The sequence below is a fragment of the Apostichopus japonicus genome, chromosome 3, assembly GCF_037975245.1.
Source record: "Apostichopus japonicus isolate 1M-3 chromosome 3, ASM3797524v1, whole genome shotgun sequence".
Classification (NCBI taxonomy): domain Eukaryota; kingdom Metazoa; phylum Echinodermata; class Holothuroidea; order Aspidochirotida; family Stichopodidae; genus Apostichopus; species Apostichopus japonicus.
The window spans coordinates 3,808,107-3,829,134 of record NC_092563.1 but is presented as its reverse complement, the minus strand read 5'-3'; the positions used below and the strand labels follow the sequence as shown (position 1 = coordinate 3,829,134).

The 21,028-nt window shown below is 36.2% G+C and overlaps 2 protein-coding genes across 5 annotated transcripts in view; both read left to right on the top strand.

Moving 5' to 3' along the window:
* The first annotated feature begins 4 nt into the window (after nt 1-4).
* Nucleotides 5-11,084, top strand: LOC139960552 (RNA-binding protein Raly-like). The gene is made up of 6 exons (XM_071959003.1): nt 5-149; nt 2,070-2,143; nt 3,983-4,308; nt 5,057-5,132; nt 6,549-6,667; nt 7,610-11,084. Exons 3-6 carry the CDS (start codon nt 4,011-4,013, stop codon nt 7,747-7,749), a joined length of 633 nt encoding a protein of 210 aa, XP_071815104.1. The 5' UTR covers nt 5-149; nt 2,070-2,143; nt 3,983-4,010; the 3' UTR covers nt 7,750-11,084.
* A 2,624-nt stretch (nt 11,085-13,708) lies between these two features.
* The window catches only part of LOC139960481 (solute carrier family 12 member 6-like), a 49,827-nt gene continuing 42,507 nt past the window's right edge, over nt 13,709-21,028 (top strand). Inside the window, exons 1-2 of one of the 4 annotated variants that reach the window (XM_071958866.1) lie at nt 13,709-13,905; nt 18,867-18,908. In XM_071958866.1, coding sequence (XP_071814967.1) covers nt 13,779-13,905; nt 18,867-18,908 — 169 coding nt within the window. In that variant the 5' untranslated portion in view covers nt 13,709-13,778. The remainder of the gene's footprint in view (nt 13,906-18,866; nt 18,909-21,028) is intronic. The other 3 variants (XM_071958885.1, XM_071958875.1, XM_071958889.1) reach the window with 3 other exon arrangements.

Genomic DNA, 21,028 nt, shown 5'->3' with positions numbered 1-21,028 from the left:
TATTCTAGCTGAAATGTCCGATACCATTCTGGTCAGTTCAGGCAAATTTGAAGCGCTGTCGCACATGCGAAATTTGGTAACTGTGAATCAGTCACCATGATACCCATTTATCCTCATATTTAGTATTTTCCGTCTTTGGCGCACATGAGGTGAGTATCATAGAAGGAATAGTAAATTTATGATTTGCATTGATCTACATTGGCCTAAACCTGTTGAGTAAGTGTTCATTAGCGCCGAAATTGATCAATGTGCAAAAAGCTGCACAAACCGAAGAAAGCCTTTTGTCACCTCGTTTGCCTACCATAGTGAATATAACACTAGGCGTGAGGCCAAATGTAACACTCATACTGTCGTAGTCCTATTCCCAGCCGCTAGCTGCACGGTTACGGTTACTTCCATAAAGTAGTTTTGTTAATGAATGCTGCTAATACTGTCAACTGATTTAAAATATGCAATATCTAGACAGAAGTTAGCAAATTAGATATTAATGGTAAGACCGAGTGCATGTTCTTGAGCTGGTGCAATTTTCAGGGGTGGGCCAAGCCTACGAGTACTACTAGTACTACTACCACTGTGTAGCAGTTGCAACTTGTACTGACACAGTGACAATGCTGTTAAGTGTTATGTAGACTTAGTCTGACAATATTCTGAAGGCATTGGACGTGTCTTTGCTGCTCATATTACAATCTATCTTGTATTTAATGCACAGCAGCAACTAGTACTACTAGTGGTAATCCTCTTTTCTGCTACATCATCAATGTTTTTTTATCTTTTTCCGCACCTTGCACCTCTTTCAATTGCCCTTATCATTTCTAATGTGGGGGTTTTCACTGTGCAAGATTAAGGCAACGGAACTCTGCTGCATGTACCATATGGTTACACAGTCGCCTAGCAATGTGCCAGCAATTTATTTGTAAAAATACCAGCCATCCTGCTGATAACTTCTGTTATATGATTTGTAACTGTTTGACCAACTACTTGTAACAGGTTGTAAGTCTTCAAAAATGTCACAAACTTGTTCACATTCATCCGAGACGACCAAAAATCATGTCGTACAACCTCAAACCCTGCTTAGGTTGTCCGACAGATGAGTAGCTTATTCCACATAAGGGTTCAATAGTACAAACCTAGGAAAAACCCTATTCCCCTTAAAATGAATATGTGCCCCCAAAAAGTGATAGTTGCTTGAGGTTCCCCCTCCATTCCTATTAGAAAAAATGTAATCAATAAATAACCATTTGGTACGTTCCTTATTGAGGCGGAAATCCTACACTTAAGCTGTATGCACTCCCCTTCACATTGTTAACTTACAGTAAGCACGTTTTGTTATTTGTAAAGACAGTTTTAAATATGCACTAATGGTTAAGCAAAGTAATGTATACTTTGTACTACAGAATCTGGTGGCTGTGACCACGCTTGCTTTCTGACAATGACAATGAAACATTTTATTTCCATCATAAACTGTAAGTACAGGTACAAAATGATGCAAGGATATAACTGTATAAAGGTGAACAAAATATTTGTACAGTACATATACATAAATGTTAATACAACATAACCAATGCATGGAAAGGGAGCAAAAAAGAAGTAAAATACTTATGAACAATTTTCCCCCAGATTGTTGAATATATGTTTTTCTGGAAAATATACATATATATTTTTTTTTTGCATCAACTAACAAATACAAGAAAACAAAATCTAAATAAAAATTCACACACACGCAAATAACAACTAAACTTTTATCCCAAGAAAAAAATAATTAGCTTCCATAAACCATCAATAACTTTTCCTTACATGCCTTTTTGAAAGAACGAAGAGTTTTGCAATTTTTTAATGAGCTTTCAAGTAAATTCCACAGTTTAACACCTGATAAAGAACGGCAGAACTGTTTTTTCCTTGTTCTGGCATAGGGATGACAAGCTAGCTGGAGTACAACGTGTAAGCAGTACTATACTGTGCATGTGGGCATACCGAATGCTCATTTATGTTGCTGCAATGTACGTGATGTATAACCTGGGCTTTTGCTGAATAAAAGTGATTTCATATTCCTTTCTTCACTTTTCTTTCAGACAACTTTTTTGAGGTTTTTTCTCAACTTTTTGTGAAGTTTTTCAGCAGTTTTTGAAACAGATTTTTCCTGTTGGTGAGTATTGGTTCCTACATGGAAAGTAAAGATTATTGAAAGCTCTCCTGCCAGATTTGAGCAACGTAATATGATAATATAAGATTGATTTGCAAATTCGAATTTCCTCAAGTAATTTGAGTAAATGTACTGCCAGATTGACCAAATAGGTACTACCAATCTTACAGTACTTGTTGTGAGAGACCATCTGACCCTAAGATGCAGGGAACAGTAGTCCTGGGGAGCAAAGTGTCTGCCAAAGGGGGAGGTCTGGGCTGACTGGTGATTAAATGCAACATGCATGGAAAAATATAAGTGTTTACACAGGTCCAAAAATCGAGGACTGGTACCCAAGAGCTGTTACCTGTCGGGTACCTGAAGAAAAATGGTTTACCATCGTGTATCGCGATTTTCAAGATATTACATATTGGATGCTATACTATATGAATTATGTTCTCCACTGACAATTTTTTCGTGTTCAAATAGGTGAAAAATCAAAGGTATAAAACCTCAATAATTTTTTTTGCTTATGTTTCTTTTATATCTTTCAATAACTTTATTTTATTAACATCACTACTAACATTGCACTGCTGCCACTGCTTATGTTTGCTCTCCACCTCTATTGGATTAGACCATATAAATTAGCTCTGAAAGAGTCTTTACTACTATCTATTATGCAGGCCCAGGGTTTGCATTAGCGAGATTGAGCGATTCCCGCAATTTGATCGCATTTGGAATAAACGTTTTGTAAAAAGCCACTTGCGATTATTATTTTTTAGTTATCCCGTCTATAATCCATTAGTAACATCTCGTAATTTTTTTTCCTTGTTAGTCTTTCCTTCTATGAAATAAACGAATGAAAATATTAAGTGTGAGAATTCTTTAAATTTCTGCCTCATGGAAGCCTAACACCACACTAAGTCAATGGGGGAAATCTACCCAAACCATCTGTTTATTCGCTGAAATTGTGACGCAGTTATAAGATTTCCATTGAATACTTTCATTATTGCTGTGATCTTCAAACACATGGTAGCCTAATGCCGCACTAAGTCAATGGGGAAATCTACCCTAACCATCTGTTTATTCACTGAAATTGTGACGCAGTTATAAGATATCCATGGAATACTTTCATTATTGCTGGGATCTTCGACCACATGGTAGCCTATTACCACACTAAGTCAATTGGGGAAACCTAGCCTAACCATCTGTTTTTTTGCTGAAATTGTGATGCGGTTATAAGGTATCCATGGATTACTTTCATTAATGATGTTATCTTTGACCACATGGTAGCCTAACACCACACTAAGTCAATGGGAAGATCTTGCTTAACCGTTGGTATCCAAAAAAAAAGAAAATCACACTTTGCATAGGATTCGGGTAATAAAATAGGAACCGGGTAGTATCGCAACGGGTGGGTACCCAGGGTACCTGGATACCCTGTGCAAACTCTAAAAAGTATAGTGTTCAAAGTTTGTGTAGCAGTTTCTAAGGCTATTTCTTATGAAATACAATATGATATAAACTGCTATCAATCATTTCTGCACTTGTGTAACCTTTCTGAAAATGAACATCAGATGAGAAATCATCGCTGGCTAAAATGTTACTGTTTTGTGAAATTGATGCACTCAAAAAAAAATTCTCCCCCCCCCTCTCCCCCCCCCCCCACTTTGGTCCTGCAGCATGGTTTGTTGGCTAAGGACTAAGAGCACAGCATCTGGAACATATTATACTTAACCAAATAAGTCCTGCTCTGGTGTCTTTCTGATGTCAAAATATTAAATGTATAACAAGTTGTTTGAATTTACCAAGCTTAACAAGATTTGTTTTCACTGTAAACTATTTCTCTCATTGCTTTTGCAGATTTTTTTTTTTTACCCTTTGCTCCACAATGCAACGCCCACCTTTTTACGGTATGCCCTACATTAATCCCCCTATGGGGTATCATCCTATTGGCAAGATGACCAACAGTCAGGATCCGAAGGCCAAAGCAGCAAGAGTGTTTGTGGGAAATCTCAATACTGGAATGGTGAAGGAACAAGAATTGATTAGCATATTCAGCAAGTATGGTGTCATTGCAGCAGTGTCTTTGATGAGAGGCTATGGCTTTATTCAGTACACCAACGAGTACCATGCTCGCAAAGCGGTCAACGCTGAGCATGGACACGTGTTGGGTTTCCAACCAATTGGTAAGATTTTGTTTACAATTAGTACCATCACATGATCAGAAAATAATCTGTTTTATGATGATGCTCGTGTGACAGAAATCAAAGACTGGATGTGTTTGCAGTATATATGCAACATCGTCCATTTCTCAGCTACATGAAAACAAAGTGTAGAGGAGACACAAAACCTTGACCACTGTCATTGCTCTATGTGATAGAGACAACTGATGATCAGTTTCCAATAAATGCTAAGAAAATTATCCTTCTGTTTGTGAGATACTACGGGTCTAGTGTGCCATTGTACCAAGACTCAGACCAAATATGACATGATTGAGCCATGTGTGCTTCATTTTTGTTTATGTGCTGTACTGTTTATTTTCTGTAAATGGGATGGTGCTTTGCAAATGCTGAATCGAAAATACCGAAGCTATGAATATGACTTAAAAATAGGATTACTTTAAGTGAGCACCTTGTTAATACTCTACCATGAAAATATGAAAAGCAAAACAGAGAAAGCTTAAAAGATTTCAGATACTAGTGGCATCCTATGACATAAAAGATTTACGAGATGGCAGCCATCCGCAAGACGAAATTTTAAACCAAGATAATCTCCCCAAACTTTGCAAGATTTTTCCTATCTGTTTGGGAGAGTTGTTCATGTTGTTATCACATAATTCCACATGAGAAAGTTATCATATTATAGTGCTCTATTCATGAAACCTGGGAAAAGGTAGTGGAATGATTAAGCATTTCATTGTTTCACTCCTTTTAGATTTGAGGGTTGCCAACGATCCAAATCCAACACGTCCTAAAGGATACAAGCGAGTAACCCAGCAATTTGGATTTCAGTAAGTCTCAAAATGTATTTCTTGAAGGTTCTCGACCAGATTTTGTTTTCATATTTGGTTAAGATGATAATCTTAACCTTTACATTCATGATGGCGTGTGTGTGTATGCAGGTGTGTGTGTGATTGCGTTTGTGACGCCCAGCTTGTAAACACGATATCTCAAGAAGGGAAGGTCAGACCATTTTCATATTAAGTGTGTAGAAGTACCACTTTGAGTACAAGAAGCCTATTGTTTTTGGTGGCAGTCACAGGTCATTTGGGGTCACCAGGGGTCAAATTGTGAAAACCTTGTAAACACGATATCTCAAGAAGGGAAGGTCAGACCATTTTCATATTAAGTGTGTAGAAGTACCACTTTGAGTACAAGAAGCCTATTGTTTTTGTGGCAGTCAAAGTTCACCAGTGGTCAAATTGTGAAAACCTTTTAAACACGCTATCTCAAGCAGGGAAGGTCGGACCAACTTCATAGTTACTTTGTAGAAGAACCACATCGAGTACAAGAAGCCTATTGTTTTTTTGGTGGAGGTCAAAGGTTATTTGGGGTCACCAGGGGTGAAATTGTGAAAACCTTGTAAACACGATATCTCAAGATGGGACGGTCGGACCAACTTCATACTTAGTGTGTAGAAGTACCACATCGAGTACAAGAAGTTTATTGTGTTTGCTGCAGGTCATTTGGGGTCATCAAAGGTCAATTTGTGTAAACATGACATCCCAATATTGGAAGCTTGGGCAGATCTCATTCTTGGTATGAAGGTGTTAAACATTGAGTAAAAAAGAAGCCTACTGATTTTGGTGGAAGTCAAAGGTCATATGGGGACAACAGGTCAAATCGTGAAAGCCTTGTAAACATGTACATCCTCACTATTCATTACGTCAGATACATGAAGAAAACTGTTCATTTTACATATCGAAACCACAATGCATTTTAGCATTCTGGTTGATTAATGTTGATAAGTCCTAAAAAATACTCAAATCTCAAAGCCCCATCCGATGTCTTGACAATTTAAAGATTCTCAGCCCTACAGAGATATCACAGAAATCAGTTATGCATTGATTGTGGGGAACTATATACCACTTGGATAACAGAATCACATAGACATCAATGTAATTCATTGAGTTGCTGGTCGAGGTCCATGTCATAATGTGACAAAAAATGTCAGATATTTTAAAAATGCTCACTTCCCTGTGTGTATATTAAAAATGTCTTTACACCCTGCAAGAAAAATGTTTTTAGAATCAAAACCCACTTGCATTCCAGTGGTGGAAAATGTAAAGGAATAATGTTGCCAGTCACAATTGGTAGGTTCGATGCTGGAAACTGGTGGCCTATTTCAAGCTGCCGCTTCATAATCTTCTTCCATGAGCATCAATGATTTCAAACAATTCCCATTAATTAATTATTTTGTTTTACAGACCTTACGTTGACCCTAAAGTCTTGCCAATCTATCCAGGATCTGGACGACAACCATACCAGCAGATGCAGAACAAGAACATGACGGACCAAACCCACCATGAACCGATAAGTGGTGATGGTAAGCTGATTTGCCTTATCAAGTGGAGTTAGGTTAGATGCTTCTAGCAAAAATACTGATTATTTAGCCATTACAAACACTCTCATGGTGCCATATGGTACCATAGTAGATATGAGATGATACTATATGCCTAGAGTTCACAGTTTTAGCCACTTGTTTAAATCTCCAAGTGCTTACAAGTCATCTGGTTAAAATCACTTTGCCACTGGCCTTTTCCTAAATTAAGGCACACATTATATACTGTGCTGGCATTAGGGAGCAGCCCAATAATAGTTGCTGATAATAACCAGTAAAATTTAGACTAGGTTAGGTATGGAGGTCAACATAAGTTTTTACATATTATTTTATATATATACTTTTAATTAATTATCAATCAGATAACCAGGTCAAAGTTTATTGCATAATTCCTTTTAATTTTACTGCGTAGAATTAATATAACAGATTGTAGGCATTTGTTAAAACATTGTCCTTAAGTTTTATTCAAATCTGAAAATGGAGGTTAAAGCAATATTTTTTAGTTCAGCCAACCATTTTTTTGAATGTGTCTGGCAATACTCAGAGTAAGTTTACAAATGAGCTTAAAGGTAAAATTTTTCACTGAAATGACAGTTAATCAGCATCTATTTAGAGATTATATTTAGTTCAGTTGTTAACACTTTCATAGCAGTCTATAACATACAAATTCCACAATCTGAGATGCATTCTCATAATGATGTACACTGATAGTCTGTTGGAGAGGGTTGGGGCTGAGGGGGGGTGGTGGGGGGTTGAGGATGGTGGAAGAGGACATGGGGGATACCACATACCCTGCGAGCAATAATTTGTTGGTAGGTTCGATTTTGTGCTTACGAACTTGGTCATTCTCAAACTTGATCTGTTACCTTCAAAGTATTTGGGATATTAGCAATTAACTTTTATCTCGTGCCATGATTGTTCTTATAGAACCCGTCTCGTGGATCTGTGCTTTCTGCCAAGGAGAGTCTCCATCTGCCTGGGAACTGATGAAGCATGCCACTGTCTCTCATCAGACTCAAATATACCTTACAAATCAAGAATACCAACAGACTAATATGGAACAATGAAAGGAACTAACCCAGTAATAGAGCTATATCTTTCTGTATTCTTTATTAAAGCACTAATTCAAGAGCAGCTGTTAACGTCTAAAATCGCATGCATGACTTTAGTAGATCTAATCTTGAACTTTTGCTTCTTCAATTACTGCTCAACAAAATTACACATCAAATAAAACTGCTTTAACACACATAGTTTAGTTTCTTGTTTAGTTTGTACAGAATTTTGGACGGGATAGTACTACACTTATGAGAAATATTACCAATGAAGAACACAATTATTGGAAAAACAAATTTACACAGTTCATTTTCATCTTAACTTTGCTTCTTCCAATTTCTTTCCTCTTTAACTGTTCCTCCCTTTTTTCTTCTTTGTTTTTTCTAATTTTTCGTTTTTTTTTTTTTTTTTGGAGGGAGTGCATTTGAAAGAGATGAGGTGCAAAGTGTTAATGAAACATTTAAAAGAGGGGTTCATCTTTTCTGGAAGGCTTTTGTCCTAGCAATCTCATTTCATGTTCAGAGATGTCTTTTGTCTTAACTCACTTGACATCCTGCTCTCATAATCTCCTTAATGTGACTGACTCAACAAATGTTGCCATTCCCCCCCCCCCCTTCCCTGGAGCATTGCCCTTAGTTTTGACATTAACAAAAAATCAAGGTCTTACTTTTTATATATCTTGGAGAGAAATGATATGAGACAGGTAAGAAGACCTAAATTTGAAGGGGAAAAAAAAACTTCAATTCATTGCTCTGTGTTCTTTCATTCTGTAGCCTCGTTTTTATGTGATGATGTATTGCTTGCAAGGTGACCAAATCACTTTGCCATGAAACTGATGTTACAGTCAGTTGGTTTTATGTTATTATGACACTAGATCATGAATTTCTCTGCCATTGTTTGTTCCCTGTCCGAATTTTGATGGAAAATTCAACCGCAATTTCCATGTCAGGCCTCTTTTCCTCTATTGTTGTACTTGTAACTGTTTTGAAGATGTTTCAGGAATCGAACCCTCCTACCTCTATTGACCTGTCGGTGCTTTGCAGATTGTGTGACTCACGTGTAAATTCTTTTAGATAAAACAGGAATCTAGGTGTGTGTCACAATTTAGACTAAGGTTTACAAGAATGTGTTCACAAGAAAAAGTCGCATTCACTTGTTAATCCTTAGGTTTATTTGGATATCAAATTTAAAACCCTGAATTTTTTTCCCCTAATTTTTCTCATCAAAAGCGTCTATAAAGTCAAATACAATTTGCCGTTCATTTTGGGGTTTCATTCAATCTCAGCAGCATCATGCAGTTAAACTACCCATGTCACTGGAACCTGGGAATCAAATTGTCTCTTAAAGCTCTAAAAGATGCTCCACTTACGTTTTTTCGCATCCCTTTGCGACACCTTTTCGACCAACTTTTGAGACTCTTCTTGTGTGTGTTTCATAATCACCTTGAAGCTTTTCCAAGTTGTTATCATGTGTGTGAATTTTTTAGAGTCGAAAAATAAATTGAAACTGACATATTCACATCTTTTCAGAGTGGCCAATAGACCACCAGAATCGATTGCTCTTCACATAGTATTCTGCATGTCATTTTCAATTTTGTTTTGTTTCAGTTAATACTATACCAAGAAGCTTTGTTTGTTCCATCTGTTAAAAATCCTTCCTAGTAAAACTTAGCAAAGTGTTGTTTCTACTCGAACCATTGTGTTGCGTTATATCCAAACATGTATTATATCCGAACATGTTGTGTCACATCCGAACATGTTGTGTTAGATATCACACGTGTTGTGTTGTATATCAAACATTGTGTTGCGTTGTATCCAAACGTGTTATATCCAAACACGTTGTGTCACATCCAAACATATTCTGTTCGATATCAAGCATGTGTTATATATCACACATGTTGTGTTATATATCAAACATTGTGTTTCGTTGTATCCAAACGTGTTATATCCGAACATGTTTGTGTCACATCCAAACATATTCAGTTTGATATCAATCATGTGTTATATATCACACATTTTGTGTTATATATCAAACATTATGTTGTGTTGTATTGAAACGTGTTGTGATATGTCTTGAAAAGTTGAAGCATTTCATCATGAGGAAACAGTTTTGAAATGATTTGTAACAATAGTGAGGACACTTCTATTCGGTAGACAATGGGTAGTTACTCTAAGAGGGTCTAGCGACCTAGCCACTCCCTCCAAATGGTACAATTGATAGGATATAATCTTACCTATATCTTCTTCCTATTTCACTTGTACTCATTTTCATTAATCCATGTCTACCCCATTTTATTCTTCTTTTTTTTTCTTTTTCTTTTTTGCTGTCATTTATTTTTATTTTTCCTCTTCTGTAGTAGTGTATGGCTTAATTCCTGTTAGTAGTAGTTTAATAGGAAACTCGGTATAGACATTGTGTTAAAATTTACCTATTTGCATTTCACGTCAAAAGTTGAGGTCCAGGTGGGATTGTATGGATTGTACTGAAATCATAAGCAAATTTCGATCCTGCCAAGAATCCACAAAATTCGATATCTAGCAATTGCTTTATACTTTTATCTTTGGACAAATCTGATCTCATTCACCCTGCAAAGATTATGCACATAACGCAGTACTTACCTTTAATGCAAAAAGTCACAGAATCCATCCGTCTCGAATGGTACGAGCATGGGATTGCACCTCAATTAAAGTCTTCACTAGAATTACCTCTGGTTATATTTTTCCTTTTTTGTTTGATTTGTTTAAGGATGAAAAACCTAGAATGCCAAGTGAATTCACTTTTGGGAGTTTGTGACAGGAAAGGAAGGGACGTGGGGAAAGAACGATGCAATTGGGTACTAATTTAAACCTTCAAAATACAAAACATTAGTCTTCTAAAGTTATGGCACGACAGCATATTGGTAACTATTATTTTGTTTGAAAACTGAATGATATCTTATTTTGGTAACATCATTTATAAGAAGGAAGGATAGGAGAATGGAGGCAAATTTCTTTAACAGCTCTTCAACTGAATAAACTGAAAACTATTTTTGTCCGATATATTGATAGTTATGAACTCCTTCATCATGTGACCACTCTGTTCTTGATGCTATTTTGTTCAGAGGATTAAATCAAGTTTTGATGCTTATAATTTCCATTATGTCAGTAGTGTTATTGCATGTGTACACATTTGAAGTGCTGTTTTGTGCTGGCTTCATCGATGGTTCATCAAATGGACTTATTGTATTATCTATCGTGCAGCGGAGTTCAAAGGTCATATTCTAGATGAGGTAAATTTATTGTACAGAGGCTCATCATTTGTGTATTATACAATTTATTCACATCTCATAAATAGAGGAGTTTACAAACAACATCTTTGTGTCTTAATGTTTCTTGTTGGAACAAAAAAGAATGATTTTCTGGATGTGATTCTCTGAAGAAGACATCAATTTTAATCTTCAAACTATAAAGACTGGACACCCAATAGACAGCACCTCTTATCTGTGTACAGTGGCATATGCAAAAGGGTGGGGAGGGGAGGAGGCCACCCACCTTCATGTTTCAGTCAGGGGAATGGTTTAGTCCAGAATTTTTAGGCCAGATTTTTATCAATGCATCTCGCACAGTTTGGCTGAACATGGAAAATCCCCATGCTGAACTATTTTCACCATGTTAGATGATGCCAGGTTGGGGGGGGGGGGTGCTCCCCAGCCTCATTGCACATGCCACTGGGAAGAACATACCTACTGTCTCAATGGAGTACCTGGGGACAGTCCACATAGGTGAGGGAGATCAACTAAGTAATCCTACACAGTAGTGTCTGCAAAGGGGACGGCCCAACTCCCATCATCAATTGAGGGGACATGGTTCAGTTTAGAAATGTTATCAATAATAATACCACTTCTCTAGGTTTTAGATACAATCTCTTCAACTTCACACAAAAATTAAAAAGTATTTACCAGCTCAAGCTTGTGGTAAGGCTTAATTATAGACCTAATTTTAATCTAAATATGCCTCAGAATGCAGCATTTCATGTATAAATGTTTCTTTTCTTTTTGCCACACCTGGTCCCCACATGGAGTCAGCATCAATGATCCCAGAGCCAACTCTTATGAAATCCTTTATTCCTCTCTGGCCACTCCATAATGCTTCATGCCTCTACCTACATTAGTTTTTGGAAAGCTAGAGAGGGTAAACCCTTTCTCCCGCACCCCCCCCCCCCCCCATGCAACTTTGAAGACAACCTTTGCAATATATATAACCCTATTTTCATGAGGATTTGACCCAAAAAAATAAATAGTATTTAGGATATAATCACCGCCCAAAACAAGATAAAATAGAAAGTGCGCCCTCTCATATGTAAGTTACTTTCATATTCTGCAATATGCATTGGCGTGTTTGTATATAACGAGTGGTAATAATATCATCTATACCTCACGATGCGCTACTTACATATTTATGCTGAGAAATGTACGGTTTCACATTGAAGCCGATTTCACCGTTGGTGTCCATATGTTTCTCGGGTCGTTCGTGTGTTGGGGTTGGGGCTGGTGGCGGGCCTGCTTGCGAGCCGCCCGTTTGTACTATTGGTAGATGTGGTTCGGCTCGGGTGAGGGTTGTTTGACGTGTGCTGGGGAGTGATTGTTGTTGATAGTTCAGTTTGTCACGGTGGGCATCGGGTTTGGTTTTTAGGCCCGATTTGGTCCGTCGTGACGTTTTCAAGTGGGTTCCGCTGGGCGGATCATCTAAAAAAAGCACCGTACTGACGGATTAAATTAACGTGTGTTAAATTGTAAATTCAACTTAGCCTATGGCAGCAGGCCTCATGATGAGAGGCGACGAGTCATGAATGGGTCACAACCTTTTTTTTTTGGCGTCAATCAGCATTATGAAGACTTCAAAACTTAGCCTAGTGGCATAGCTGTCCCACAAGGCCGATCTGGCTCCCGATTCCTCCGTTTGACAACAAGTTAAATGTGTAGTGGCATATTGTATATCTGGCGTATTAGAGGTGTCCTCAACTTCTCATTCTGAAATAATGATAGGCCAAAGTATGTTATTAAATTACATAGCCTATATAAGTTTCTCTCTTATCGTGCCCTTTAGTGAATTTTTCATTGGCGAGGGAAAATACGGACATTTTCCACATATTACGCAAACCTTTTTCCAAAATTGGGTGCAGAAAAAGCAAGAATAAAACCTTTTTGTAGGCCTATAGGTTTATTATACGGCAAAACTGCATTTTTTTTATCTTCATGACGGAGGCTAGACAATTGCATTGCTCGACTTCAGGGGGCCCGGTGCAATTATGCCCCCATATATAGGCTAGTAGACTCTAAGTTGAAAAAAAAAATAAAAAAACAGTAGGACCAGAACTAATGGTCAGATGCAGAAGAACACTCTCGTCCTTCGAATTGGGACTTTCAATGGTGGTGTGTTGTGGAGCCGCGAATGTCTATCGAACGTCGATCACAACCTTCACTTTAGTCTCTCAATTATTGACTGTTATCACTAAAAACTATCTTCCGTAGCAAAACGTGTTGTTAAGTTTGACTCGGAGATTGTAATCTTGAAAGAAACTTAGTGGAACTCGAGTTCATCCCGGATCTTAACATGGAAAAGGATACGGTTTCAAATGAACTGATTCATAGGATTCAATAAAACTAAAACCGATACGAACTTAAAGCTCTCTATCCGCAATTAATAAGAGAAATCATATCAGTAAATGTAGAGGTACTGAATTAAATTTAATATTATTAACGGACGCAATACCGTTACATACAAAGTACAATTTTTTTCTGCAAAGGGAATATTTCTATTTACTGATCAGTTTCCATGGACAGTTTGAGAGGGCTTCAATGCAACCAATGTCAATTTTCTATTCAATGAAGTTTTAGCACTTATAGTATCAGCCCCATACCTACTTCAATTTCTATGATCAGCCCACACCTAGCCCACGTCGAAGATTGCACAATCTTCGCCTGCAAACTATAGGCTAGATACGTACATTATTTACGAACGTACAGTACTGACTTACTGAGTACGTGTGCCATTTGCGGACAAAAATGGCATCGGTTCGGTTTACCGTTTCAAAAGCAGAAGAGCAAGGGGAAACTGACGAAGAAATAGCAAATGAGGATTTATCGCATATAGTTATTGCCGACGATGAAGGCCGAACCACAAATAAATATGGTAATCATAGAAAATAAAATTAGCCTACAAACAAGCTAAGCATAGGCCAACATTTATATGTATAACCAACGTTAGTCTACATTAGGCCTAGCCTAGAACGTAACCTACTGCATGTGTTAACAAGCCATTGACTGAAGTAAATAGTTTAAGTTAACGTTTGGACTTCGTGGCTCGTCGTAACCTATGTGAGATATTTTTTGGTCAGTGCAACGTAGCTTCGGCTATATTTGGTAGATGTTTAACTGAGTTAGGCCAAGGCTAGACAGGAGCGCAGAGAAACATAGCCTGGCGTAACTAGCGTAACAGTAGTCTTACTCTAGTCTTACTGTCTAACGTTAAACAGTAGTGTGATGGGCAATTCTTACTTAATCAAAGGAAAGCAGACATCAACATTTTGGAGTAATTCAAGAATACCTCACGCTTTTCAAACAGCTTATTTTGTTGCTGGAGTCAGAGTCATACTGGGGAAGTCAATAGAAAATGAAAATTCTTCATGATTAAATATACTTTCTTTCCTGAAAATATTTGCAACTATGTCAGCGGTAACTATGTGGTAACAATTAGGATGTAGAATACACTGTGGAGATTATACAGTTCTGCAGCAGAAGTCCTGCCTGTCCCTCCAGTTAAGGTTTAATGAACTTCGCCGTTGCACAGTCCGATGCCAAAACTTAACTTAGAGAAGTTACTTGTATCTCCCTGGTCATTTTTCCCGGTGATTATAGAAGACAGTCCATTTGGTAGAACTTAGAAGTCACTTTGTGAACTGTTTGGGCATTTTAATAGGACGAGAGGCTCAAAAACAGATATTTAACACTGCATGTAACCATATATTCATATTTATAACTCACCTTCATTCTTACCTAATTATCTTAACTTCAAAAGTTATTCTTCTTCTACCTTTGATGCAGCTAAGAAAATCAAAGATGAAAGCTGACATAGTCCTTTAAAAACTGAAAACTATTGTGATGGTTAAATCATTCTTGGGAGCATTTAATGAGAATGTCTGATCTATAATCAATAACCATTAAACTTTCTGCAAGACCAGAAAGCAAGTCACTAAACTTTGTCTTTTCTGTCAATTCCTGCAATAATCATGCACATAACAACATTAAAAGAAGATATTTCTGTCTTTGGAAAGTAATATGTACACACATCATTTAAAAAGATTGAGAAGAGGATGAAGTATTTACACATGCTCTATAAAAGGTTTTTATTGCCACACAGAAAGACATTAATTAGAAAATTGTGCTTTCAATTGATTACATGTTTCTGGATTGGTAGCATCATTTCACTCAAAGTGGTTTCAGAAGTTTCAAGTTAACTTGTCACATGATTTATCAAAGTACTTACAGTAGATAATGGAATATATATGCAAATAAGAAGAAGTACATGCTTATGTGCATGATGGAAGAGAGTTACAAGAACATTTACCACATAGTAATTGGATGTTTTAATGATTTAAAAGCACAAAATACCAACTTTTCAAGTTTTTTTGTGTATTCTGTCAACCAATCATATCATTTGCTCAGTGATGCCATGTTCAAGGGTCTATAGAAAAGTCCCATTCAATGTGTTACTGTTACCTAATCTATAGGTCATTGCCCATTGCTCGCTGGCCCAGTGCTCATTGTGTGACTTTTTATATATATTGTTGCATACATACATGAAGCAAGTGTAATTTACTGGGTATTTTATACATGAAAACGATTAAAAGTAAAAGAAAAGGAATGGAAAAAAAGAAGAAAGTTGGTACACATATTTAATAGAACTTAGGACCCTGTAAATCTTTGCTTGTTCTTCTCTGGATCTACTTTTACTTGATTTCAAAACCAAAAGTTGTGCAACTTTTCTCAAGAAGCTTCTTTTGTAAAGGATATCATTGGTTATTTTAAAATATGGCAAAGTCTACATCATTAATGTCATAAAATGAGGTCCTGTATCGCCCAAACCTAATTTTTAATTACATTGCTAAAGCTTATAAACTGTGTTTAGTGTGTGTTAACTCAACGAAGAATGGTGCAACTATTCCAAAAGCGGTGTCACATTAGCCTCTACACAATTAGGTATAAACACCTAAGTCTCTCTTCTGGGGAAGTCCCCTGATACACAGTACTTCTGTACTGTACCCTTGGGTTCCTAGGCATTCTGGAAAATGGGGATTAGTTGGGAGAAAGAGAAAAGGTAAAATCTCTCTTGTGGAATATTTTGAAGTTCAGGAAATTACTGAAATTCCCCTTTGAACATTCATTCTAAATTGGCATTTTCATACTGATAAAAATGTTTTTTTCTTTCTGCAAAAAGAACATTTTGCCATATTATGACCAGAGCAGTTTATTTGTGATCATCCATCATGCAAGTTAGTTAAAGCACTTGTACTAGGCTTACATTCCGCTGGATATCCCAGCTACAGTTCGACTACACATACTAGTGCACTGTCATAAGATTTACACAAGCACATTGTTTAAGAAAGGTGAGATAAACATTCAGTATATATCAAACCGTGGTGACAAATTTGTGGTTCATTACAAATTAATCATAGTGGTTACCATACATTATATGCAACAGTTACAATTGTTAGGCCTACTAGAGGTAAATCATTGGTCTTGAAAAAGTCTGGCATTTCATTTGCTTAAAAGCATCAGGAACTATGTTTACCATGCACAAATACCAAGTATATCAATCGCTCAACACACCACTGACAAAAGCAGAGAAAGTTATTTCAAAACTGGCCCTGAAAATAGTCTCACGATCAAGGAGGCATGGAAGTAGAATACCTGATCCCAAAAGGTCTAACAGGCTTGAGTGTTTATAAGTTTTATTTAACCTTTTTTTTCATAAATCTTAACTTTATAACTATTGCCAGCCATTTTGCCTGCATTAGTATTAAAGTAAGACCCATTGCCCAATGAATGTCACTGGACAATTTCCATTTTGTCGAGTATCCTCTTTGCAGTGACATACTTTTAACTTGAGGAATGTCAATTTTCATCAAAAAGATTTTTTTACCTTTTGGAATTATCCAGCAATCTGTCATAATTCCAGTCCCAGTGTCAGTCCCAACATGTCAACTGGCAGAAAAGTGCAAGTGCTTTGTTTCTTCTACGGGAAAATTGTGAAAATCATAGGCATTGAGCCGGTAAATACATAGCCTAAATTTAGAGGCCTGATTCCAGAAAGAGTTACCTCCTCAAGTAGTCAAATCCTTATTGTTAGATAAATTAAGACATTTGCTGAAAATTTATGTCTCTTCAGTACAGCCACCCAACCCCCCCCCCCCCCCACGATGATCAAAATGTAAAATTCTTCAGATTATATCATTTATCAAGTTGACCCAATTTTTCAGTTGCATTGACTTCATTTCATTGTAAATCACAGATATTTCACAGTTACTTGTTGCCACCCATTTTTACTTTGATTTTTTTCTGTATCAAACATGATTCTAACCTTGAAATACACATCAACCCATTAAGAACCTCACTATTCTGTAGTGCACTAAATGTGATGATTCTTGCTATTTAGTCCTTTTTGCCTTTCGTACTTCATATTCTTGTGTTGGCATCTTTACTGGGATAATCTTGGGAAGTATTAAATAATTTAATCAGGTTCTTCCTGTCAACATTAACTCTCCCAAGTTCATTGAAAGTTGATACTTTCTTGATTGTAATTCGTAGTGTCATAAGCAGGCACATCTTCAATACAACTACATAGCAACCAATAATGGTAGGAATATTTGCATGACGACATTAAATATCATGATTGTACAAAACTTAAATACTGTAGGGAGAAACTAATGATCAATAAATTCAGTTTTGACAATTTTGTACTTCAATGAAAACTTGTATCCTTTGGTTTTGGTATCATATATTGGCGATGAAATCAAACTGCTTGCCACTAACAGTACTAAGAGTCTTGAGAATTAAATCATTGTAGGCTAATTAATGTTTAATTAAAATCCCATGGTGCATCTTTGAATACTCGTCAAACAATGAATGATAGTTTTATAGTCGTGCATGAGACATGTAGAATCTATTTAGTGCACAGCAATCACTGAGCATGCTCGATAAAATAAAGGTACTTAAAGAACGTCTGTAGCTGAGCTGTTAGTATCACCTGGGCATGGGGTGGGAGAGGGGGGGGTGAATGGGTTGTATCCAGTTATGTGTGAACTCTTCATGGCTTTTTCAAATTGACATAAGGGTATGAACAGCCATGTAAAAAGCAAATTACAATAACATAAAATATTTCCCAAAAATTAAAAATTAATTAATTAAAAAATTAATTTATAATCATGATATAAGGGATAGTCATCAGCTTTAAGTCCAAATATTTGAAAGTCTTGACTGTTAGCCAAATTGGGTTCGCTGTTTGAAACTTTAAAGAATGGCATGGATTTGAAATCCCTTACAGCCCTATTTTTTTGTATATGTAACAAGAAAATCATTAACTAAGAGAAATGATTTTGGAATCCTTACCTTTATAAATGGGCAGGATCAGTATTAAAACAACAAGGTTTTGTCTTTATTTGAATATTCATAGTAGCTTACTACTGTACTGCCAACTTATTTCACCAGCTGGTTCAACCTAATAAGTGGCTAGTGCCTGTGTTCACCAATTTATATCCACATGTGTGTGTTTAACTTCTTTGTTAATAATAATATTAATTAATAATTATTATTAATTAATAATATTGTTGAGAAGGTCATTCTGTCATCAATTCAACTGGTAACTGTTACTGCCTCGGCCTCGTAAAATAATGTACAGTACCTCCAAAATGGGGTTTCTTTAATATATATTTTTCCTGTTTTCTGTAATTTTTTTTATATTACTACTTACTGTAACTTCATAGTAACTTTCATTATCAGTTAGAGGAAGTTCCCATGAACAATAACCATTTGCATGCCATTTACACGTCCTCGGTTAACTTTACGCAGCTTCACAACCTTATCTTATGTTTACAGTGAGACTGATTGGTGATGGCATCGGCCTGAGACGTAGCTACCGTAAGTTCTCTTTTCAAGAAAATGCCGCAAGCAAAACCTTCTCTTCCTCCCAAAAGCTACATAATTATTCTTCCTGTGAATTAATCTCACCAACTACTCCACTAACACTAGATGTTGCATTCAGGTTCATTATATACTTCTGTTTCTTCATATGAAGTTGGGTAAAACTTGGGTGAAAGTGGTGGACTAACTTTAAACTAGCTTTTTTTCAATTTCTTTATTTTTCATGTATTCTGGATAATCAAGCATGTCCCATTTATATAAGTTCATAAATTGCATGGGTATCCTACACTTGTCTTCTCTTGGGACAACTCTACACTTTCAAGAAACTATAGTAGTTTGGGGAACTTGCATCTCATTTCCGGGGTTTAAGAGATTTCTTATGTGGAGGCATAATTAGTTGTTATTTGAAGAATACTGTATCATTGCTAGTGTGTGTTGGGGAAATGTGTATACTGGCTATAATTCTTGTGGTGGTATATCTACTCAAAAATATTTCTCATTATAGTATAACAGGCAAATTGAAATAAGTTTCTTTTTTCTTTAAGAGACAATGTGTTAATGTGGTGGGTTGTATGCTAATGGTGTTTGGTGAGCCCTTAAAAGCCCAAAATGATGCCATGGTGAAGGTAGAGGGATGCTCAACTGTTCAACCCTTCTAACTTTACGGTGAATCAAGTGTCAGCTAGTTCATAAGATTTGGCCTATGGGCAGAATGAGATGTTTTGCCATACTTAATTAAATTTAGTGGACAAAAGTACAAAAAACTTCAAAGGGGAAGGCTTTGCTAACAATACTACAGTATTTAGTATATTTTTATGTCCCATTTTCCTGCTTAAAAACATATGTGCTATATAGTATAAGTCATACAAATGAAGGTTACCTCTAGGTATTTTATCGGTAATATGTTGCTCATGTACATCTTTTTAGCATATATACAGAAATGTTTCTTCATCTTGCACATTACATTTTAAGCCAACATGAGTATGAACATGAGTATGAATATATTATACTCATATGTCTGGGCTATGCTGCTATGTATACTTCCAACATTTACATATAACTGTGCATATCAACTATGCATACAGATCTAGGATGATTAAGAATTAACACAAAATGGGTCCTTTGTGTATCATGCTTACCACACATTAATCTAAATCTACCATGTCATATGGATCTATCCAAACATCCATCGCAAAGGGGGGAGGAATGTTTATTTTAAATTTAGATTTTCTTACTAAATTCCAGAATAGTAATTTATGGGTAAAGTAGATTTTATCTTAAATACAACAGCCTTGATGCACTTTTGATAATGAAAATCAGGCAGAAAATATCTGTAGTGTATCAAACCATAGAGCTACAACCATGCATTGTAATCATCAAACCCATTAGGTACTGTACTGTCATACTTTGTTAACATGAGCAATGCATCATACAGTACTATATTTAGGCTTATGACAGAAATGTATATATTTCAGGATCATTGGAAGACCATTGCTAATTATGCTGGTCTAATTTTGACAAAGAAAAATTGAAGGAAGGGAGTAACATATGCTCTGTGAGGAAATCTTTAACTAAAATAGCCTTCAGAGTTGCCAGTGAGATTACTTTTGACTTATCAAATTCAATCTAAGGCTAAGAGCTACTCAGTACTTGATACTAAGATATTGCTACTCGTTGCTAAGATAAACTTACATATTACTTGATACTAAGAAATTGTTGTACTATACTTGATACAAGGTCTACGTAGTTCTTGATACTTGAAACTAAGTCTAAGATATTGCTACTTGTTACTAAACTTCTAAGCCCTTAGCTTGACTAATTAACTTTCATTTATAACTATATAAGTAAAAGTAAAAATTTGTGAGAATTTCCTATGTTTTCTTTACATGTGAATGGTGGTGATTACCATCGTGCAAAAGTTGAGAAGAGAATCAAGTTCAGTTCATTACTTTATGGCTCATTAACCTTCATTTTTCATTAACAATCTAGGGAGGATACATTAGTTTGATCAGTAACAATGTTATTTTGAGAAAAACTTGCAATTATTGGTAAAATTCATTACTCATGAAAAAATCTGCTTTAAGATGATTCATACACAAAAACAATACTAAGAGAAA